This window comes from Manis javanica, chromosome X (genome assembly GCF_040802235.1).
Source record: "Manis javanica isolate MJ-LG chromosome X, MJ_LKY, whole genome shotgun sequence".
Classification (NCBI taxonomy): Eukaryota; Metazoa; Chordata; class Mammalia; order Pholidota; family Manidae; genus Manis; species Manis javanica.
The window spans coordinates 141,613,834-141,637,222 of record NC_133174.1 but is presented as its reverse complement, the minus strand read 5'-3'; the positions used below and the strand labels follow the sequence as shown (position 1 = coordinate 141,637,222).

Below are 23,389 nucleotides of genomic sequence, written 5' to 3'. Positions count from 1 at the left end.
TAGTGAAGACCTAATACCCATCCTCCTTAAAGTTTTCCAAAAAGTAAAAGAGGAGGGAATACTCTCAAACTCATTCTACGAGGCCAGAATCACTCTAATATCAAAACCAGGCAAAGACCCCAGAAAAAAAGAAAATTACAGAGCAATATCCCTGATGAACAGAGATGCAAAAATACTCAACAAAATATTAGTAAACTGAGTTCAAAAATACATCAAAAAGATCATCCATCACGATCAAGTAGGATTTATTCCAGGGATGCAAGGATGGTACAACACTGGAAAATCCATCAATATAATCCACCACATCAACAAAAAGGACAAAAACCATATGATCATCTCCATAGATGCTGAAAAAGCCATTCAACAAAATTCAACATCCATTCATGATAAAAACTCTCAACAAAATGGGTATAGACAAGTACCTCAACATAATAAAGGCCATATATGACAAACCCACAGCCAACATTATACTTAACAGCAAGAAGCTGAAAGCCTTTCCTTAAAGATTGGGAACAAGACAAGGATTCCCACTCGCCCCACTTTTATTCAACATAGTTCTGGAGGTCCTAGCCACAGCAATCAGATAACACGAAGAAATAAAAGGCATCCAGATTGGCAAAGAAGAAGTCAAAGTGTCCCTATTTGCAGATGACATGACATTGTACATAAAAAACCCTAAAGAATCCACTCCAAAACTACTAGATCTCATATCTGAATTCAGCAAAGCTGCAGGATACAAAATTAATATGCAGAAATCTGTTGCATTCCTATACACTAATGATGAACAAGCAGAAAGAGAATTCAGGAAAACAATTCCATTGACAATTTCATCAAAAAGAATAAAACACCTAGGAATAAACCTAAACAAGGAAGTGAAAGACCTATACTCTGAAAACTACAAGACACTCATGAGAGAAATTAAAGAAGATACCAATAAATGGAAACACATTTATTTAATCTGTAAATTGCTTTAGGCAGGATGGCCATGTAACTACAGGGTTATATAATCTGTGTTCAAACAAGAAAGAAAGGACTAAAGAAGACTGTACTTGGGGCATGGGGAACAGAGCAGGGAATGGACACCCTAAATTATTCCCCATTTCTGGGTAAGATGAGGTAGGGGCTGGCCAGCTTCTGAGCATGTGTTGGGATCAGAAAATGTGTCCTCATTTTCACTGGTTTCTCATAAGATCTAGAAATCTAAGACACTGTTGACATGACTGCTCATGGATAGGAAGAATTAATATTGTCAAAATGGCCATCCTGCCTAAAGCAATCTATAGATTAAATGCAATCCTTATCAAAATACTAAGAGCAGAAGAAATTCAGATGGCCAACAGGCACATGAAAAGATGCTCCACATAGCTAATTATCAGGGAAATGCAAATTAAAACCACAGTGAGATATAACCTCATACCAGTTAGGATGGCCAACATAGAAAAGACTAGGCACAACAAATGCTGGTGAGGATGCGGAGAAAGGGGAACCCTCCTACACTGCTGGTGGGAATGTAAACTAGTTCAAGCATCGTGGAAAGCAGTATGGAGGTTCTTCAAAAAACTAAAAATAAAAATACCATTTGACCCAGGAATTCCATTCCTAGAAATTTACCCTAAGAATGTAGGATCCCAGTTTCAAAATGACATATGCACCCCATGTTTATCGCAGCACTATTTACAATAGCCAAGAAATGGAAGCAACCTAAGTATCCATCAGTAGATGAATGGATAAAGAAGATGTGGCACATATACACAATGGAATATTACTTAGCCATAAGAAGAAAACAAATCCTACCATTTGCAACCACATGGATGGAGCTAGAGGTTATTATGCTCAGTGAAATAAGCCAGGTGGAGAAAGACAAGTACCAAATGATTTCACTCATCTGTGGAGCATAAGAACAAAGCAAAAATTGAAGGAACAAAACAGCAGCAGAATCACAGAACCCAAGAATGGACTGACAGTTACCAAAGGGAAAGAGACTGGGGAGGGTTGGTGGGAAGGGAGGTAGAAGGGGAATAAGGGGCATTAGGATTAGCACACATAATACAGGGGGGAACACGGGGAAGGCAGTATAGCACAGAGAAGACAAGTAATGACTCTATAGCATCTTACTATGCTGATGGACAGTGACTGAAATGGGGTATGTGGTGGGGGACTTGATAACAGGTGGAATCTAGTAACTACAATGTTATTCATGTGAGTTTATATTAATGATACCAAAAGTGTGTGTGTGTGTGTGTGTGTGTGTGTGTGTATATATATATATATAATATCAAATATACATCTGAGACTCTTGAGGCAGAAATAGGGGGTTATATCATCTGTGCTCAAACAAGGAAGAAAGGACTAAAGACTATACTTGGGGCATGGGGAACAGGGCAGGGAACGGGCACCCTAAGTTATTCCCCACTTCTGGGTAAGATGAGGTAGGGGCTGGCCAGCTTCTGAGCATGTGTTGGGATCAGAAAATGTGTCCTTATTTTCACTGGTTTCTTATAAGATCTAGAAATCTAAGACACTGATGACAATACATATTTTCAAATTATTATCCATTGCTAAGAACTATGGTGTGCTTAATACACAGTACTCCAGTCACTTCACTGTGCTAAATGCTTTAAATAAGGGTTATTATTTAATTCACCTAAAAACTCTATGAAGATACTATTATTATCTCCATTTACAGACAAGAGTCCTGGTACAGACTTCTTCAGAGGGTCACAAACAGATTTAAAGCTAATGACAGACTGGCTAAGTTGAAGGTTTTGCTGCTAGCTGACTCTCTTCACTTCTCACTATGCATTGGTATATTTTTGTTGGTGATGTTTCAGTTTCATATATATGAATGTTGGCAATATGAAACAAACCAACTTACTGAATAATAAAGATTATAACTATTTAAAGAAACTTCACCCCCAGGGGAGTGCACATTTAGAAGTGTAAGACTCAAAAATACTATTAAAAAGAACACTTATAGGAAAAGTTAAAAGGAAGTTACTCAATTACAGTAAGTCTTTTTTTCACAACACAATCATAGAATGTTATGTCTTTGCACTCAAATAGTTTCATGGATTAAATTTAGTAAGTAATTTTTAAAGGTCTCAACCATTAGTTATCAGGGAAATACAAATTAAAACCACAATGAGATACAACTACACACTCACTAGGATGGCTAAAATTTAAAAGACAGACCATAATAAGTGTTAGTAAGGATGTAGAAACACTAGAACTGCTAGAGGGAATGTAAACGGTACAACCATTTTGGAAAAATATTTAATAATGTATTATAAAATTAAATTTCATTCACCATATGAACCAGTCATTTCATTCTCAGGTATTTACTGAAGAGGAATAAAAAGACTTCTACATGGATGTTCATAAAAGCTTTGTTCATGATAGCTGAAAACTGGAAGCAACTCAAATATCCAAAAAAAAGTGGATGGATAAACAAATTGTGATATATGCATAGAATACTACTCAGCAAAAAAAGGAACTACTGATTTACACAACACAAATGAATACCAAAAGTCTTACAATGAGCACAACAAGATACAAAAGAATACATAATGTGTATGATTCCATTTATAGGAAATTCTAGAAAAGACAAAACTAATTTTTAGTGACAACAAAGACAGCAGTGGTTGCCTGGGGCAGAGTGTGAGGGAGGGGACTGACTGCAAAGGGACATGGAACTTTCAGGATCATGGACATGCTTTCTATCTTGAAAAGAGGGTATTTCACAGGTGTTTACATAAGTAAAACTTCACTGAGCTGACAATAAGGTATTCATACAGATGAACAGACTTTCAAATGACCAATCTGAGCTGTTCAAAAAATAATTCTGTCTCATAGGAGGGTAGGAGGTTAATATATACACAGGTTAAGAGATAATTTGGTATGGTGAGTGGACTTATACACTAGATCGGTAGTTGAAATAGACAGTCGTTAATGTTTCATCTCAAGACACTCTGACCACTATTAATAGAGAATATCACCAATTATTAACTTCTCACCCTAAAATGGTGCCTTAATTTTTTTTTATCCTGTAAGTTTTATTATGCTGGTGTATAATAACACAGTCAGAAAAATATATTGCAGGTCAGGGTTCCCTATATTCATGGCACTTTAAGGTAATACAGAAGATATAAATCAAAATACTGTATCTTGAAAAATATCTTACCAGCTGTGCAGCCAAGACACTTGAGAACTCACTATTCATGGCATATGGGAGTGCTGTCTGTGCTCTTGAACCATATGTAGTCTGGAACCTCTTCCTTATCTCATTTAGAAAATTAAAGGCTCGGGAACGTTCAAAATCCTGAAAAGAGACCAACACAGAGTTCACATTAGAAAGGAAACAAAGATGATATGCATGCATGATTAACAACAACCGTAAGAACAAATAACATTTACTGAGCAATGGTTCTATAAAGAGGAAGTAGCACTGACCTCACTTTATAGATAAGGAAGCAAAGGTTCTGAAAAGAAAACTAACTTTCCAAAGGTCAAACAACTAGTAAATGAAAGAGCTGAGTGTCCACTCCAGATGTTTGGTTATTGCCAACTGAAAATAACAGCACCTAGGTTAGCTTCCTGAGAGATGGAATTGGGTTTTATTTCCTCCATATCTTTCACAGGATCTATTATTAGAAGGCCTAGCACAAGATGATTAATAAATCCATAATAATAGTCTTTCACACATTAACACTACTGTCATAAAGTGTGAAATGATTTTTATCAATAGTGTTGGTACATTTAAAAAGAACAAGTGATGTACTCTTGTCTACTCCCAGCCATTCAAAAAGTGTGTGTGTGTGTATCAATCAAACAATAGCTCAGAAAAATGTAAGGCTAATCCACCATCCCAAATGTAGTGATATTTCTCATCTACTCTAATTTTTATATCAGTTATTTCAGATATGGCTGGATTTTTAAAATAATTGAATCCAGGGATAAAAATCATTGAGATGATCACTGTGATTGACACTCATCTCCATTTCACCCAAGATGATTAGTCTAAGCCAAGGGTTCTTGAACTGGGGTCAATGGTCCAAATTCATGGGGCCCATATACTTAGATAGAAAAAAAATTACACTGTAATTTTCACCATCTTTAAATTTCAATTGTGAATGTAGGTAACAAATCAGAGTAATATTACACAGTACCTATGATTCTGTCACCAACAGAAATCTTTTTTTCATACACTATCAGCTTTAGACATCTTGAAATATCATTTATACTCATTACCACTTCAAAATTATTAGTTACTAGACTCATGATTAGATCTTATTTAATGAATGCATAAAGAAGTATACACATCACCATATCAATTTTTAGAATACTTTGACTTCAATATAATTGGTTTCACTGATAAGCATGTGCTTTTTTTTATTAGGGTATAATTGAAATACACTCTTATGAAGGTTTCACATGAAAAACAATGTGGTTGCTACATTCATCCTTATTATCGAGTCCTCCCCCCATATCCCATTGCAGTCACTGTCCATCAGTGTAGTAAGATTATAAGCATGTGTTTTATTTCAAACATTTTAAGACATTCTGGGAGGGGCCCATGAGTATCAAAGGGGTCTATGACAAAACAAAGGTTAAGAACCCTGACCTATGGTAATCATGCAAATTTCATGCCTCTTGTCAGTGATCAATTAAGAAATAAGCATGTAACCTATTCCCAGCCAATAAGACATGAAAGGAAGTCCATACTGAAGGCAGGCGTGCACACTAGGAGAAGTTTCCTCATTCCTACAATAAGATACTCGGGAAGACATAGTCCCTCTTCTCTGGACATGAATAAATAAGCACAAAGCTCCATGCAACCATAAGGGGAATGTGTCTATGAGAAAGCTGACACTAATGATACCAAAGAGAAAGGACCATGATGGTGCTGTTAAGTTTTTGAGCATTTTGGATCTAGAACCTACAAACATTCAAAAAACAACCTAACAATGTGACAGAATTATAAAGCTGACAATGTATTGTGATTTTGATTTCCCAAAATCTACATACATTAAAATATTATTAATTATAGTATGAAATAATATATTTAATATTTCAGATAAAATTAGAAATGATTTGATACCAAAGGGTCATAATTATGAACATCAATTCTTACTACATGAAAGGATAAATGTGGAAGTCACAAGAGATTAAGCTAAAATTCTACCGAAAGTGAGTTGATTTGCATATAATCAGATTATCAACTTTTCTTGTCATTTGCTGCTCTATATGATAAATGCAAAGTATAGAAAAAAATTTCCAGCTATGGACAGTTACATTCACATCAGCTTTACCCACCATAGATACAGATAATTAGGAAACTGACTTTATTAACAGTACATACAGTTAAACAGCAACATGTCTTCAAATTACTTACATCATCAGTGATACAAAGATATACAATCCTGTCTTGGCAGATGTAATGAAACAAATAACTGTAGAATAAAAGACATAAAACTTATTGTGGTTATAAGCAATATCTCTCTCACTTCTATCTTTTATATTGTAAGCAAATTTAGGACTGTCAAGGTGACCATATTATTTACAGATATTGTCTATTCTCTTTCCCTCTCCTATATACCTGTTTCCCTCAAATCAAACTGACAGGAATAAGTAAGAAATTAAATGGTCTCCACCCTAGGTATATAGCACATCACCCATTAAAATGGTAGCTGAAAGTGTATGATTTGGACTCTGAAGGCCTGAACAAGAGACGACATTTCAGAAGGGACATATAATTAAAATTAATCTCCAATGGGCCATGAGGTCTTCCTTGCCTTCTTCTAAAATCTCAAAACAAAGACTTTTTCTACCAAATACTTAATAACATTTGTTTGGTATATACTTTGAGCCAGTTACTGGGCTGCATCTAAGGATACAAAATATGCAAAACTATCAGTTGTGTCTTCACAGAGATCACGGTGAAGGGATTAGAAAGAAGCATGGTAATGAGGATGATGAAGAGTTAAAAAGACAGTACATGGAGCTGTGTGAACATACAGGAGGCCCCTAACAGAGTTAAGGGTAACATGGAAGACGTCCTGGAGCAAGTTTTGTCTGAGCTGAGCCCTGAAGAATGAGTAAGAGAGAGCAAAGTGAAAAGCAAAAGAAGAGTGTTCCAGAGTGAGAGACCGATAAGCATAAGGGAGGGCCTGTAGATAAAAGAGCACATAATGGGTTTAGAAAGTAAAACTAGTTTCCATTACTAGAGTATAGAGCTTTGACGAAAAAACTAATTGCCTGTGACACTAGATAAGTAAGCAAATACCAGGTTACACAGGACTATTAAACCTCACTATGCATTATCCTAACAATAATGAAAAAGCATCAAAAGGTTTCAGCCTGGGGAGAGTGTGATCAGATTTGCCATATAAAAAAATACTTTGGCTAGAATGTGGAGAACTGACAGAAAGGAAGACCAGACAGGAGACTACTGCAGCACTGCAGGTAAGAAATGATAAGACAAATAAAGAAGAGAGAAGAAACAGAACTGAACTTGGTGATTGGCTGTTGGAAGATGCAGAGAGATAACTCAAGTTTGCTTCCTAGATCGCTACTTGGGCAAGTGGCTAGACAGAACTACTTGTTGAATTATATTATTAATGTTCACATAGAAGCTTGCTAAGAATTTCAAGGAAGTATGGGAACTCAGGCAAAATGTCTTCCCTTATTACTCTGAAACTGTTTACATCAGTTCCACCAATGACTTCCACACTGCCGTATGGCTCTCATATAGAGTTCACTACTTTCTTCTTCAAAATATTTTTCTGTCCACTAGATTCTTTATACCAGGCTTGCCTGGTTTATGCAGTAGTCTCCCTCTTTGTTGATGTTTTCCAGTATCCTCAGACCCCTGGCTTTTCTAACAAACACTCCCTGGGGGCAGCATCCTTGCTCATGTTTTATTGTTTGTTTTCAGCTACCACAATTACAATGATAATTCTGAAATCTATATCTGACTGAAAGGAAGACCAGACAGATGACTACTGCAGCACAGGAGACTACTCCTGAGCTCCAGGCCTGCATATGCTACTGTCCACTACCATATCCAACTGGGCATACCACAGACAACTTAAACACATGTCCAAAATGGAAGTCATCGTTTTCCCCACAAAAGTTTTTTGTCCTTCCTGGGAATAACTTGGTGCAAAGACACCAAAAGCAATGAGGTATGGTCCCTGCCATCCGGAAGCCTATAGTCAGGGAACAGAGACAAAAATAAAGATAGACTTCAATTCTAATACACAGTGGTAAGTGCTACAATATGAATAAACACAGGATGCTACGGAGACACAAAAAGGATGCACTTGGCCCAGTATTTGAGTTCAGGGGTTTCTAGAAGAGGAAACATCTAAGCTCAGGAAGACAGTCAAGTTTTTAAAAAGTAAGTAAGATAAACATATTCTAGTAAAAGGTAATAGCTACTGCAAAGACTAGTTATAGAGAAAGAAACCAGCACTGAAAGGCAAATTAGTAAGTATGGGTGGAGAACAAAATTGAGGGCTAAAGTAGCAACAGTTGGGGCCAGAGAAGGAAACAGGGCCAGATCCTAAAGACTCTTTCAGGTCATGTTAAAGAACTTTATTTACCCCAAGGTTTGGGAGTACCTGCTTATGGGAGGACATGATCAGAATGGTCCTTTTAGAAGGATTAAAGTGATAATAAGAAAGTATTTCATTTGGGACCTATAAAATGAGAAAAAGTTTACCAGGAGGCGTAGGAAAGAAAACATATTCCAAGATAAAAAAGCATGAAAAAGCTATACCAAAGATCAAAATAACACAGCTAGGTCAGGGAATGGCAAGGAGTCCTACAGAGATAAGGATAAAAGGTCAGGAGCAGACAAAATGGTGAAGACCAAGTTTGGACTTTATTCTAAAAGCAATGGGTTTTAAGCAAGAGAGTATTATCATAGGAATGTGATATACAGATTTATGGAAGGAGTGGCTAGAAGCAGAAAAAGCAGTTAAGAGGAAGCTATTAGAAATGAAAAACCATAAAGACCCAAACTAACAGTACAGTGAGGAGGGATAGAGAAGGACTGGATTGAAAATCCTCTTGTAGGAGATTGGCAAGGATTTGGTGAAGAAGTCAAATATGTTTCTGAAGTTTTAGGTGTAGCCAACTGAATGGCTGGTGGTGATACTGTTAAAGAGAAACGAATAGCAAGTGGAAGGTCATATTTCAGGGGGGAAATAATTGTCATGCAGATGGATAACATCACTTTGTTGTACTGTAACATTTTCATTGGATTACATATTCTACTTTCCCTGATAGCTACATTCAGCTATGTGACTAAGTTCTGGCTGATAAAATATGAGTGAAAGATGCATGCCCTATTTTCCAGTCTTGCCTCTAAAAGGACTTCATGTGCTCTCCCTCGGCATTTTCCTAGGAATTTACTAAAAACACAAAGATCATAAGCCTAATGTTTTTGAAGAAACTATGAAGGCACAGTCACAAGAAACTGGGATTATTTACCCCTAAGGCAACCTCTGGGCCCCTAAACTATATCGCTAAGCAACAGACTACAAAACCCGTACAGTTCCGAAAGATGACATATTCTCTAACTCCCACTCTGGGAGTGGCCCGAGATGATAGTGGACCAGGAATATCCTCCTGGAAAACAAAGCCAGGAGTCAGGAGGAAAAGATGAAAGAGGTCCTCCAATAAAGCAGACCTACTACCCACTCCTGTATCAGAACACAGAATCTCTGAAATTGCTGTGAAGTAGTTATTTGAACACTGCTAGGAAGCAGTGACCTCTATGTCCTTCTCATTCTTCCCTTTTCTAAGGAGGAGTTTATAACCTCCACTGTGATGATGATGTTCTTATTCCAGTAGCTATTGGGTTGGGCTGGAAGAACAGGGGGAACCTAGGATTTATCTTTAGGTTTATTGCCAGTGGGCCACAGAAACGAGCCCAGGTGCCTGTTGAAGAACCCAGACTCTGTGAACCTGGAGCTGGACACAATGACCAGGTGAATCTTTGGGATCACCTTCTACAGAAAGGAGGTATGTCCTATGTTTCGGAAGAACAGTACACCCAGGTATCTGGGTGAACCAGAAAAGTACACTGGAAGATTAAAAGCTGTCTCCTGATACCCTTTAACTTCTTGCAGAGTAACAAAATTTTAGCTGAGAATATGGCTACACAGCTATAAATGACAATTCCAGCCTCCCTTCCAGGCGGTTTAGCTGTGCAACTATGCAGAGAATAAAATGTAAACACGTAGCTTCTGAACAATACATTGTCAGGCTACTACTGGATTTTGCTTAAATATATATATATACTTTTGTGTGTGCATACTGTAATGGGCAAACACTGAGAGATACCAAAAGCTGAAGGAGTTGCCTTGGCCAGAGCTGGAAGATAGCAGAGTTATCCACGCAAACCCCAAAGTACACATCTCTGGGATATGTCATTTAAGTTAACATTGTATTTTGGGGTCTCTCTGTTATAGTAACTTACACTAGATACTAAATTTACAAGGAGTTAGTCCCTGAAAGCAGTAAGGAACTCTTTCTGAGATAAGAACCAAGGACATGAGCATGGGTTAAATAACAGAAGTTTCTTAAGTATTGATGAGAAAGGTTGAGTCACTTTTTATCTGATTACTAAGATTCTCCATCTGTGCCCTTTCTGTTCCATTTTCCAACCGGTCACCAGGGTGATCTTTCTAAAGCAAAACCTGACCATGTAACACCATGGCTGAAAACCTTCAGTGCCTTCCCACTGTCCACAGGGTAAAGTCCAATTTTAACATGGCCTATGAGTCCCAACATGACTTCTCTCCACTCATCTCTGTAGCTTTATTTTCATCATGTTCTGTACCAGTCACAGAGAACCACCTGCAGTTCCTAAAATATGCCCTATGATCTCATGCCTCCATACTTCACTACCAGCTGTTTTCTACCTAGAATGCCATCCCTCTGGTCTACTACCTCCTGCTATAATTATCTATGGATTTGACTGCTCCTTCATTGAACTATGACCTTTGTGAGGGCAAATACTGTGTAATTTCTTATTGTATCCCCAGCACCAAGAAAAGTGCCTGGCAAGGGCTCAATAAATAATCAAAGAGTGAAGGAGTATTATTTGTCTTACCTGTATCAAGTTTCACATATCCTAGAGCTCTGTAACAGTCATTTTTATATCTAATATTCCCATATCTTTAAAATATTAGTATCACTTCTATGATAGAATAAAATAATTTCAAGTTAAATTTATAATAGAACCAGACATTTTCCATGCTGATAAAAGTTACCATTTTGTCAACTTATTCAGGTTATCTTTACCAAGAAGATTGTTTTCTAGTTTTCTACTATTCTGATTATAGTACAATTCAGTTTTTTTACCCTCTACCCATGCAGAGCAGAACTCACTTGCCATGTGAGTATGTTAGTTTGTTATTTTCAGAAGGTATCTTAGCCAGAATCTGCTCTGTCACCTCCAGGAAGTTTCCTCCACACCAAGCATGTTTGGCAAGGATAGTGGTTCCCCTGGCAACAACAGCAAAAAGAATGGCCATGACTTCAATCTATTAAAAGGAAAAAAAGACACACAAGACTTAGAATATTTCTTTGACATGATCTTTCAAAAGTAAGTTACTATCATTTACCAACATCTACCTGGAGACAGTATTGCCCAAGGCACTATAACATTAATATCACAGACTTAATAATAGGCTTAACAAGGTCACAGTCTTGTACAAATTTCTGACCTAAACCACACTGATATGCATACACACATAAACACACCAAATATGTATATATATACTTTTGTGTATGTATAATGTAATGCATATATGATACACACATACATTTCATTAATAGGCTGCCTTTATAAATTGGACACCACAGACTAATATCACCCTTTGAAAAGTACTGACCATAGACAGGAAAGGGACATAATGATGTCTTCATTCCTTAATACAGTAATCCCCTCCTGATAAATTAATCCTAGGTTAACAGTTAAATGGAAGTTAGACTCTAGATTCACAAAGATACCTATTACCAGTAACAGCCCATATTTATTAAGTGCTTACTGTGTGCTAGGCACCACTGTAAGCACTTCACAATTATTACCTCATTTAATTCTTACATCAATGAAATTATGGACTTTATGATACACTAAAATGAAGAAACTGAAGTATGGGTAACCTAAACAATTTGCCCAAAATTACACAGCTAATAAGTGCTAAGAGTTGGGATTGAAACCCAGGCAGTGTGGTTCCAGAACACACAATCTTATCACTATACTGTGCACTGCCTCTCTTCCAAAGGCATTATCCATAATACAAACAAGTGAAAATAACCCAAACTTTTCACAAGAGAAATGGTTCTATAAACCATGGAAAAATCCTTAATTAAAAAACATTTCTAAAACAATAAACTGCATGAGTTTAAGATTACTTTTCTCATGTTTATGAAACTGTACTACTTTTCCCATGCTCAGTTTTTCTTATGTAACAGTACAAACTTATAAAAAGAAATTAACAAATGCCTTCCTATTCTTCAACTTGTGTTTACATGTTCAGTTTCATCCAATAAACCAGTGGTTCTTAAACTGTACTGTGAATGAGTTATCTTAGGTGACAGTTAGAATCACTTGGTAAAAAATAAAATTCTTGGCATCATCTCTTGAAATTCTGACTTAGTAGGCCTGAGGTGGGGTTCTAAAATAAGTATTTAAGGCAAGCCTGTCTGGATACATTTGATTCACACAACCATATTTTGTGAAACACCTTTACGTCCAGGAATCCACTGATTGCTTCTTGGAATCCCAGCACTGAAGGACAGCACACTATAAAAAATGCTCATCTGTCTCTTGAGCTGAACTCCTCTCAGGGTCTCTTCATTGAGGGTGTTCTCCATAATTATGTCCTCAGTCATCTTCTTTCTGGATTTATCCTTACACATATGTAGCAAGTTGTAATCTCCAAATCACTTCCTCATACATTATTTTCCTTGATCCTAAAAGCCTCCAATGATCCTGTAACATTCTAGGTACTGCTCCATTTCTTAAAATCATCATCTGCACACTATCTCTGCTTATCTACCTCCTTCTAACTCTTCAACTTACTATAATCTGGCTTTTGCTCTCAGCACTCCACAAAACCATCCTTACTAAGATCACCAACAGCCTCTATGCTGCAAAATTCAGTGGTCACTTCTCTGTTCTCACCTGACTTGACCTCTCAGGAACAGTCAACCCTGCTAAAGCTCCTTCTTGAAATACTCCTACATACCTAGCTGCTCCTTCTGTTTTCTTGCTGAGTCCTCCTCTAGCTGACCTCTAAATGTTGATTTGTGGGGAACGGTTCTGCACTCCTTGATCCTTAGATGAGCTCATCTAGACCTGCCATTTTAAACATGATTTACTTGCTAAAGATATATTGTATACAGAAAAAAACTAAAAGCACAACGAAAATTGAGGGAAAACCAAAGATAAAACCTAAAGTGCAATAGATAGTTGAGGGAAGGGCAGATGAATAGGGACCCACAAAGAAGACTGAGAAGCATCAACTGGAAAAGTAAGAGGAAACCCAGAAGAGTATGATGGCCTGGAAGCCAAAGAGAAAAAAGATTCAAGAAGAAACAAGTGTCAGCTCCTAGCTGTGTTCAATGATACACAGTGTGGAGACTGTAAAAGTCACTGAATTTTTTTTTTTATGTACAAACACTTTCATTGCAGAGCTATTTATAATAACAAAAATTAGGAAACAACCTAAATTTCCAAAAAAAAACAGACTAGGGGGCAGGTCCTAACTAGCTTTCCATATATCTTTTTTTAAATTTTGTTATCATTAATCTACAATTACATGCAGAACATTGTTTACTAGGCTACCCCCTTCGCCAAGCAAAGAGCAGTGGAGTGGAACAAAAACACAAAGAGAAATAGGTAGAAGAAATCATATGGTCCCTGAGGCATACAGATGAAAGAGCAGCAACCTCAGTCCCTTAGCCACTTCAAGAGCTAAACTGAGTTTGGCAACAATACAAAAAGACCTAGTGTCTTATGAACTGAAATGAGGCAATTGCTTAAAATGCTTATGTAATCTTCAACTGTATTAAGAAATGTGGATTTGCACACAGGTGCCAGTGTGGAAGAAGAAGTGGCAGGCTGCTTATCGTGGTGGGGGGAACTTGGGGCTGCATTGCCAGCCAGGGGGATGGAGCGCCTGAAGCTCTTAAAAGTTCCCAGCCTGCTGGGCTGAGTGTGCCATTATACTCTGTGCTAGTTAGAACACACGTGTAATACTGAGTTTAATTCCAGGTATAGCATTTCAAGATTGCATGAAAGAACAACAGCATAGGTAAAAGACATGGGCACTGTATCATTTGAAGAATAGCTAGAACTAGAAATGTTTAACATGAAAAAAAAGACTTAAGGGAACATGACAGCAGTCTTCAAGTTTATATAAAGCACAGACATACGAAGGAGGAAAAAAGATGGTGGCGTGAGAGGTGAGGCAGAAATCTCCTCCCTAAACCACATATAATACGAAAATACAGCAAATACAACTATTCCTAAAAGAGTGACCAGAAATAAGATTGCACCAGTGAGTCTACATCTGCGAAAAGAGAATATCTCACGGAAAAGGGTAAAATAATAAAACTGCGACCCAGCAGGACCTGAGCACTCCCCCCACCCCAGCTCACCATTGGTAGGAAGAGAATCAGTGCAGGGAGAGAGTGGAAGTCCAGGACTACTAAATATCCAGCCCTAGAAATCTACTCTGGGAACACAAACCCACATTGCATGGTGCTCTGGAGATTAGAGGGGCTGAAAACCGAAGTCAAAGACTACGACTGCGAACAGGTTCCCAACAACTGGCTGCCCTGGGACAAAAGAAATGTGGGTGCTTTGAAAGACTTCCCAACAGTGAGAGGGCTGCTTAAAGGGCAAGGATTCAGGAGAAGGAACAGGTGGACAAAATCGTCCCAGCACACTCAGACCAGCAGGTTGGGAACTTTCAATAGCTTCAGATACTCCATTCCCCTGGCAGGCAACGCAGCCCTGAGGCCCCTCACTGTGATCAAGCAGCCTGCTGCTTCTTCCTCCACGCCAGCAACTGTGCGAAAACCCACTGCCCCTGTCACCACTCCTGACCAGCTGGAGGGCAGCCCCACCTACAGCAACTACACAGCGTAACACAGAGGCTGCCTCCTGCATGTGGCTCACAGGTCCTGACACTGGAGGCAGGCACTGCGGCCAGAAAGCAGGAAAGGGCATGATTTTTAGGGCAGACACTGGCACCACTCAGCTGCAACCAATGCCATCGCTCCAAGTACCAGGCAGCTCCGAAAAGCAGAGCTTCCGGGCCCTAGGGGGCACTGCCTAAACAAACCTAGTATTTCTCACTATCCAATACAATTATGAAAAGGCAGAAGAACCTTGTTAATTCAAAATCCCTGAAAAACCAGAAATAGGGCTCAGTGAGACTGAAATCACCAATATTCCTGAAAAAGAATTCAAAATAAAAGGCATAAGTATGCTAATGGAGCTACAGGAAAATATTCAAGAGCTAAGGGATGAATTCAGGAGGAAGATAAACACGTTAAAAAATACAGTAGATGAAACATAAAATGGACATATTTAAAAGAAGATTAGATGAGATTGAGGAGACAGTAAATGAAATAGAAATGAGAGAACAGGAATACAAAGAAGCTGAGGCAGAGAAAGAAAAAAGGATCTCTAGGAATGAAAGAATATTAAGAGAACTGTGTGACCAATCCCAACAGAACAATATTCACATTATAGGGGTACCAGAAGAAGAAGAGACAGAAAAAGGGATAGAAAGTGTCTTTGAGGAGGTAATTGCTGAAAATTTACCCAAACTGGGGAAGAAGATAGTCTCTCAGGCCATGGAGGTGCACATATCTCCCAACACAAGGGACCCAAGGAAGACAACACCAAGACATATAATAATTAAAACAGCAAAGATCAAGGACAAGGACAGAGTATTAAAGGCAGCCAGAAAGAGAAAAAGATCACCTACAAAGGAAAATCCATCAGGCTATCAGACTTCTCAGCAGAAACCTTACAGGCAAGAAGGGAGTGGCATGATGTATTCAATGCAATGAAACAGAAGGGCCTAGAACCAAGATTACTCTACCCGGCAAGGTTACCATTTAAATTTGAAGGAGGGATTAAACAATTCCCAGATAAGCAAAATTTGAGGTAATTCACCTCCCACAAACCATCTCTACAGTGTATTTGAAAGGGACTGCTCTAGATGGAAGTGCTCCAAAGGCTAAATAGCTGTCACCATAAAAAATAAAACTACAGTAAAGGAAGTAGGCCAACTAATTACTAGCTAAATGCAAAATTAAATCAGCTACCCACAAAGTCAGTCAAAGGATACACAAAGAGTACAGAATATGACACCTAACATATAGAGAGTGGAGGAGGAAGAAAAAGAAGGGAGAGAAAAAAGAATCTTCAGATTGTGTTAATAATAGCATAATAAGTAAGTTAAGTTATATGGTTAGATAGTAAAGAAGCTGTCCTTGAACCTTTGGTAACCACAAATCCAAAGCCTGCAAGGGCAATAACTACATATCTATTGATATGTAAATGGACTTAAATGTAAATGTAAATGGACTGAATGCACCAATCAAAAGACATAGAGTCACTGAATGGATAAAAAAGCAAGACCCATCTATATGCTGCCTACAAGAGACTCATTTCAAACCCAAAGACATACACAGACTAAAAGTGAAGGGATAGAAAAAGATATTTCATGCAAACAAGCAAACAATAGGGAGAAAAAAGCAGGAGTTGCAATACTTGTATCACATAAAATAGACTTCAAAACAAATAAAGTACCAAGAGACAAAGAAGGACATTATATAATAATAAAGGGGTCAGTCCAGTAAGAGGATACAGCCATTATAAATAGCTATGCACTGTAGATACCCCAGCAGTTAAACTCGCTCTAATTTAGTTCCTGCTTAAGCTTAATCTATAGTCAAAACCAATCTAAGAGAAAAGAACAATAGGTGCTGCATCTTGGAATCTGGTGTGAGTCATGAGTGGTGTGACAAGGACTGCAAAACAGTTCTCCTGATCCTTTCTGAGGCAAACGCAGATAAGGAACACACCTTGAGACTCAAGTGGTGGATGACTTGAGGAGACATAAGAGAAACTTTAAGAGGATTGGTTTGCAATTGTTTAGATGATGATAAAACTTATCATATAATCCTGTCTTTTTGCTTGCTGTAACTTAATAAAAGTGCAGGGGAGCACTGACTTGGTGCTTAGTCTCGAGAGGATGTCTAAGCCCTCTGCATTAAATGTCATTCTGACTCGGTTTCTCATTTTCACAGGCCCTGACCGCAACAATGCACCCAACATAGGAGCACCCAAATATGTGCAACGAATACTAACAGAATAAAGGGGGAAATAGAATGCAATGCATTCATTTTAGGAGACTTAACACACCACTCACTCCAAAGGACAGATCACCAAGACAGACAATAAATAAGGACACAGAGGCACTGAACAATGTATTAGAACAGATGGACCTAACAGACATCTACAGAACACTCCACCCAAAAGCAACAGGATACACATTCTTCTCAAGTGCACATGGAACATTTTCCATAACAGATAACATACTAGGCCACAAAAAGAGCCTCAGCAAATTCAAAAAGACAGAAATTGTACCAATCAACCTCTCAGGTCACAAAGAATTGTACTAAGAAAACATAAGGGCTCACAAACACATGGAGGCTTAACAACATGCTCCTAAATAACTTCTGTGGGACGAAGTGAAGGCAGTTCTAAGAGGAAAGTATATAGCAATTCAGGCCTATTTAAAGAAGGAAGAACAATCCCAAGTGAACAGTTTAATTCACAATTAATGAAACTTGAAAAAGAAGAAGAAATGGGGCCCAAAGTCAGTAGAAGAAAGGACATAATAAAGATCATAGAATAAATAAATAAAATTGAGAATAACAAAACAATACAAAGCATTAATAAAACCAAGAGCTGGTTCATTGAGAAAACAACAAAATAGATAAACCCGTAGCCAGATTTATCAAGAGAAAAAGAGAGTCTACATACATAAACAGAATCAGAAATGAGAAAGGAAAAATCACTATGGACACCATTGAAATACAAGGAATTATGAGAAAATACTATGAAAAATTATATGCTAACAAACTGAGTAACCTAGAAGAAATGGACAACTTTCTAGAAAAATACAACCTTCCAAGACTGACCCAGGAAGAAACAGAAAATCTGAACAGACCAATTACCAGCAATGAAATTGAGTCTAATCAAAAAACTACGCAAGAACAAAACTCCCAGAACAGATGGCTTTACCACTGAATTTTATCAGACATTTCGAGAAGACCTAATACCCATGCTCCTTAAAGTTTTCCAAAAAGTATAACAGGAGGGAATACTTCCAAACTCATTCTATGAAGCCAGCATCACTCTAATACCAAAACCAGGCAAACACACCACAAAAAAAGAAAATTACAGACCAATATCCCTGATGAACATAGATGCAAAAATACTCAACAAAATATTAGCAAACTGAATTGAAAATACATCAAAAAGATCATACACCATGATCAAGTTGGGTTCATTCCAGGAATGTAAGGATGGTACAACATTGGAAAATACATCAATATCATCCACCACATCAATAAAAAGGAGGACAGAAATCACAGGATCATCTCCATAGATGCTGAAAAAGCATTTAACAAAATTCAACACCCATTCATAATAAAAACTTTCAATAAAATGGGTATAGAGGGCAAGTACGTCAACATAATAAAGGCCATACACGACAAACCCACAGCCAACATCATACTTAACAGTAAAAAGCTGAAAGTTTTTCCTCTAATATCAGAAACAAGACAAGGATGCCCACTCTCCCCACTGTCATTCAACATAGTACTGGAGGTCCTAGCCATGGCAATCAGATAACACAAAGAAATAAAAGGCATGCAGATTCGTAAGGAAGAAGTTAAACTGTCCCTGTTTGCAGATGACATGAGATATTGTACATAAAAAACCCTAAAGACTCCACTCCAAACTACTAGAACTAATATCTGAATTCAGCAAAGTTGCAGGATACAAAATTAATACACAGAAATCTGTTGTACTCCTATACACTAACAATGAACTAACAGAAAGAGAAATCAGGAAAATAATTCCATTCACAATTGCATCAAAAAGAATAAAATACCTAGGAATAAACCTAACCAAGGAGGTAAAAGACCTATACTCTGAAAACTACAAGACACCCATGAGAGAAATTAAAGAGGACACTAATAAATGGAAATTCATCCCATACTCTTGGGTAGGAAGAATTAATATTGTCAAAATGGCCATCCTGCCTAAAGCAATCTACAAATTCAATGCAATCCCTATCAAAATACCAACAGCATTCTTCAACAAACTAGAGCAATAGTTCTAAAATTCATTTGGAACCACAAAAGACCCCAAATAGCCAAAAAATAAAGCTGGGGGATTACACTCCCCAACTTCAACCTCTACTACAAAGCCACTATAATCAAGACAATTTGGTACTGGCACAAGAACAGACCCATAAACCAATGGAACAGAGTAAGAGCCCACATATAAACCCAAGCATATATGGTCAATTAATATATGATAAAGGAGCCATGGACATACAATGGAGAAATAAGAGCCTCTTCAACAACTATTACTGGAAAAACTGGACAACTACATGTGAGAGAATGAAATTGGATTGTCATCTAACTCCATACACAAAAGTAAACTCGAAATGGATCAAAGACCTGAACATAAGTCATGAAAACATAAAACCCTTAGAACATAGGCACCAAGGCTTTCCCAACCCCAGCGCTGCGCCTGGTCACCCAAAGGTATACCTGAAATCTTGTGGATCAAGAAAATGGAAAATTTAATCTAATGATTCTATGTTGGGGTGAAGGACATGGCAGCAGTATCCATGATCACGCAAATTCCCACTGCTTTCTGAAGATGCTGCAGGGAAATCTGAAGGGAGACATTATTTGCCTGGCCTGACAAAAAGTCCAATGAGATGATCAAGAACTCTGAAAGAACCTTGAGGGAAAACCAGTGTGCCTACATCAATGATTCCATTGGTTTACATTGAGCAGTGAATATTAGCCATACGGAACCTGCTTTGAGCCTTCACTTGTACAGCCCACCTTTTGATACATGCCATGCCTTTGATCAGAGAACAGGACATAAAAACAAAGTCACCATGACATTCCATAGCAAATTTGGAATCAGGACTCCATTTACAACTTCAGGATCACTGGAAAACAACTAAGGAGGACCAGATCCTCTGAGCTTTTACTTTAAGATCCGCTGAAAGTTTTACCTTTGACAACAGGGCTTCCCACCATTTGCTGTCCAATAACATACTTTACAAAGCCAATACTTAGATCTTCAGTAAGGAAGATGCGAATTATAGGGTGTTAAGTAAGCAAATAGTGCCCTAAGCTACTGCAGAAGAGAAATCCCCTAAAAAAAAGAGGCTTGTCCACAGGGATCCGGACGATGCTGCGGTTGTGGCTGCATCCAGCCCACCGTCTCCTGGACTTGCCATAAGAAGGAGGAGGGAGATGTCTAGGCTGGCATGTGCATACAGTGAGACAACGAATTTGACTGGATCTGTACTGTTGGAACTCAACCAGGAGTTGGGAGGGGTGCAAGTTGTAGCACCCCAAAATCTCATGACTATAGACTATCTATGGTTAAAAGAACATATGGGATGTGAACAGATCCCAGAAATGGGCTGCTTTAATTTGTCTGATGGTTCAAGTACAGTTCGAAAATATCCATCATATCATAGATAAATTTTCACAAATGCCTAGGGTGCCTAAATGGTTTTCTTGGCTTCACTGGAGATGGCTGGTAATTATAGATTTGCTTTGTTTATGTCACCGTATTCCTATTATGTTAATATGTGTGTGCAAATTAGTTAGTAGTTTAAAACCTGTACATACTTAAGGTACTATACAAGAAGATATGTCAAAGAAATAATCAATCCTCCCAAGTTTCCTTCATATGCTACATCTATAGCTTTTCTTCTTCCTTCCTAATTACAAACCTTAAATAGAATTCGTGCCTCATATCGAATTTACCGAGTATCATAGTTCCTCCAGGTGGTAAAGATACCTCGAGACAAGTGCTGGGCATAGAAGCCACAGGGCATAAATCTGCAAAGAAGTTAAAAGCTAACCTTTGCAAACAATATGGCTTCTCTCTCACTTACCAACTTTACATTTCCCTGTATGGCCCCGGAAGATGACTGGTTAGCCAGAGACGGGTAAGATTCCTCAAGGGAGGAACAACCTAAGACAGGCACAGTCGCAGGGGGGCCATCAGGTGAGAATTTGGGGATCAACAGAGGTGAGGCTCAGAACCTCACCCCCCCTGCTTTGAGAGAAATCTTCTGCATCCGTGGATGTCTTGCTGCCCTTGTCTAGCCTGGATTAATACTTAGTCCATAGGCACACACCTGATCATCTGATCATCTACATTTGCCTTCTTACAGCACTAAACTATGTTTTCTACCTTTATCTTGCATCTACCTACCACTTCAGCATTTTATTAAAAATAAAAATAATAATAATAATAGGAGAAATGTGGGATCAACATATAAATCAAGTACAAAAATCAAATGAATATTCATATTTGACCTGATGGTTTATAGGTCATATTGCATGATCAAAACCGAAAGTTTCTGTGATGAATGCCCTTGTACTGTTCACCATGTAAGAATTTATTCACTCTGTAAGAATTCGTTCACCATGTAAGAACTTGTTCGTTATGCTTCAGAAGATTGGAGACTGACGAGAATTAGGCTTGAGATGGATTAATGATTGTACATTGAGCATTGACCCCCCTATACTGAATTTTATTGTTGTTAACAACCATTTGATCAATAAATGAGAGATGCCCTCTCAAAAAAAAAAAAAAAAAAAAAAAAAAAGGCAGCCTGATCTACCTACCACTTCAGCATTTTATTAAAAATAAAAATAATAATAATAATAAAGGGAGAAATGTGGGATCAACATATAAATCAAGTACAAAAATCAAACGAATATTCATATTTGACCTGATTGTTTATAGGTCATAATGCGTGATCAAAACCGAAAGTTTCTGTGATGAATGCCCTTGTACTGTTCACCATGTAAGAATTTATTCAGTATGTAAGAATTCATTCACCATGTAAGAACTTGTTTGTTATGCTTCAGAAGATTGGAGACTGACGAGAATTAGATTTGAGATGGATTAATGATTGTACATTGAGCATTGACCCCCCTATACTGAATTTTATTGTTGTTAACAACCATTTGATCAATAAATATGAGAGATGCCCTCTCAAAAAAAAAAAAAAAAAAAAAATGCACATTAAATCATGCCCTTGTATTATGCCCAAAAAAAAAAAAAAAAAAAAAAAAAAAAAAGAGGCTTGTGACTTTTAAACGCCAAATCAAGTGCTCTCCTGTAATTAGCAATAAATAAAAACCAGAAACTGCAGACATCAAATGCCAGCCTTGTTACTTGGAGGACTAAATGTATTAATAACATACTTTGTATGTTCTTAATATTTGAAGAGGATTTTTTGAATCTGTGGATTTTAGTTTTTCAATCTTATTTTACAAGTTCCTGTTCTATAAACAATAGGGTATTGTAGATAAACTTCAGACTCTTTGCCATTTGGTAAGGAAATGAAGTCCAGAAGATTTAGAAAAGTACATGTACCCAAACCCACAACAAGCCAAATATATAAACTCGTATTTTTGTGTCCCGTGCTTACAAAGACTTTGTACTATTACCAAAATTGCCAAATAATTTTAATAAAGCTGGATTTGAACACACACACACACACAACATGGGCAAAAATCTCCTGAATATAAACATGAGCAACTTTTTCCTGAACACATCTCCTCGAGCAAGGGAAGCAAAATAAAAAATGAACAAATGGGACTACATCATGCTAAAAAGCTTCTGTACAGCAAAGGACACTATCAGCAAAACAAAAAGGCATCCTACAGTATGGGAGAATATATTTGCAAATGACACATTTGAAAAGGGGTTAACATCCAAAATATATAAAGAACTCACAAGCCTCAACACCCAAAAAGCAAATAACGCTATTAAAAAATGGGTGGAGGATATAAACAGACACTTCTCCAAAGAAGAAATTCAGATGGAAAACATGCACATGAAAAGATGCATCACATCACTAATTATCAGGGAAATGTGAATTAAAACCACAATGAGATATAACCTCACACCAGTAAGGATGGTCAACATAGAAAAGACTAGGAACAACAAATGCTAGCAAGAATGAGGAGAAAGGGGAACCCTCCTACACTGCTGGTGGGA

At 37.7% G+C, this 23,389-nt stretch overlaps 1 protein-coding gene and 1 pseudogene across 3 annotated transcripts in view; one reads left to right on the top strand and one right to left on the bottom strand.

The window, feature by feature from the left end:
* VAMP7 (vesicle associated membrane protein 7) overlaps window positions 1–23,389 on the bottom strand; it is a 75,780-nt gene that overhangs the window by 39,272 nt on the left and 13,119 nt on the right. For 2 of the 3 annotated variants that reach the window (XR_012127587.1, XM_037025065.2), the window contains exons 2-4: window positions 11,401–11,555; window positions 6,392–6,449; window positions 4,181–4,318 (exon numbers count right to left, since the gene is read on the bottom strand). Coding sequence is in view for 2 of the 3 variants with exons in the window: in XM_037025065.2 (XP_036880960.2) it covers window positions 4,181–4,318; window positions 6,392–6,449; window positions 11,401–11,546 (342 nt within the window). In the remaining variant the exon portion in view is untranslated. The remainder of the gene's footprint in view (window positions 1–4,180; window positions 4,319–6,391; window positions 6,450–11,400; window positions 11,556–23,389) is intronic. The other variant, XM_073228116.1, reaches the window with a different exon arrangement.
* On the top strand, window positions 18,311–20,657 carry LOC140847409 (cysteine dioxygenase type 1 pseudogene; annotated as a pseudogene).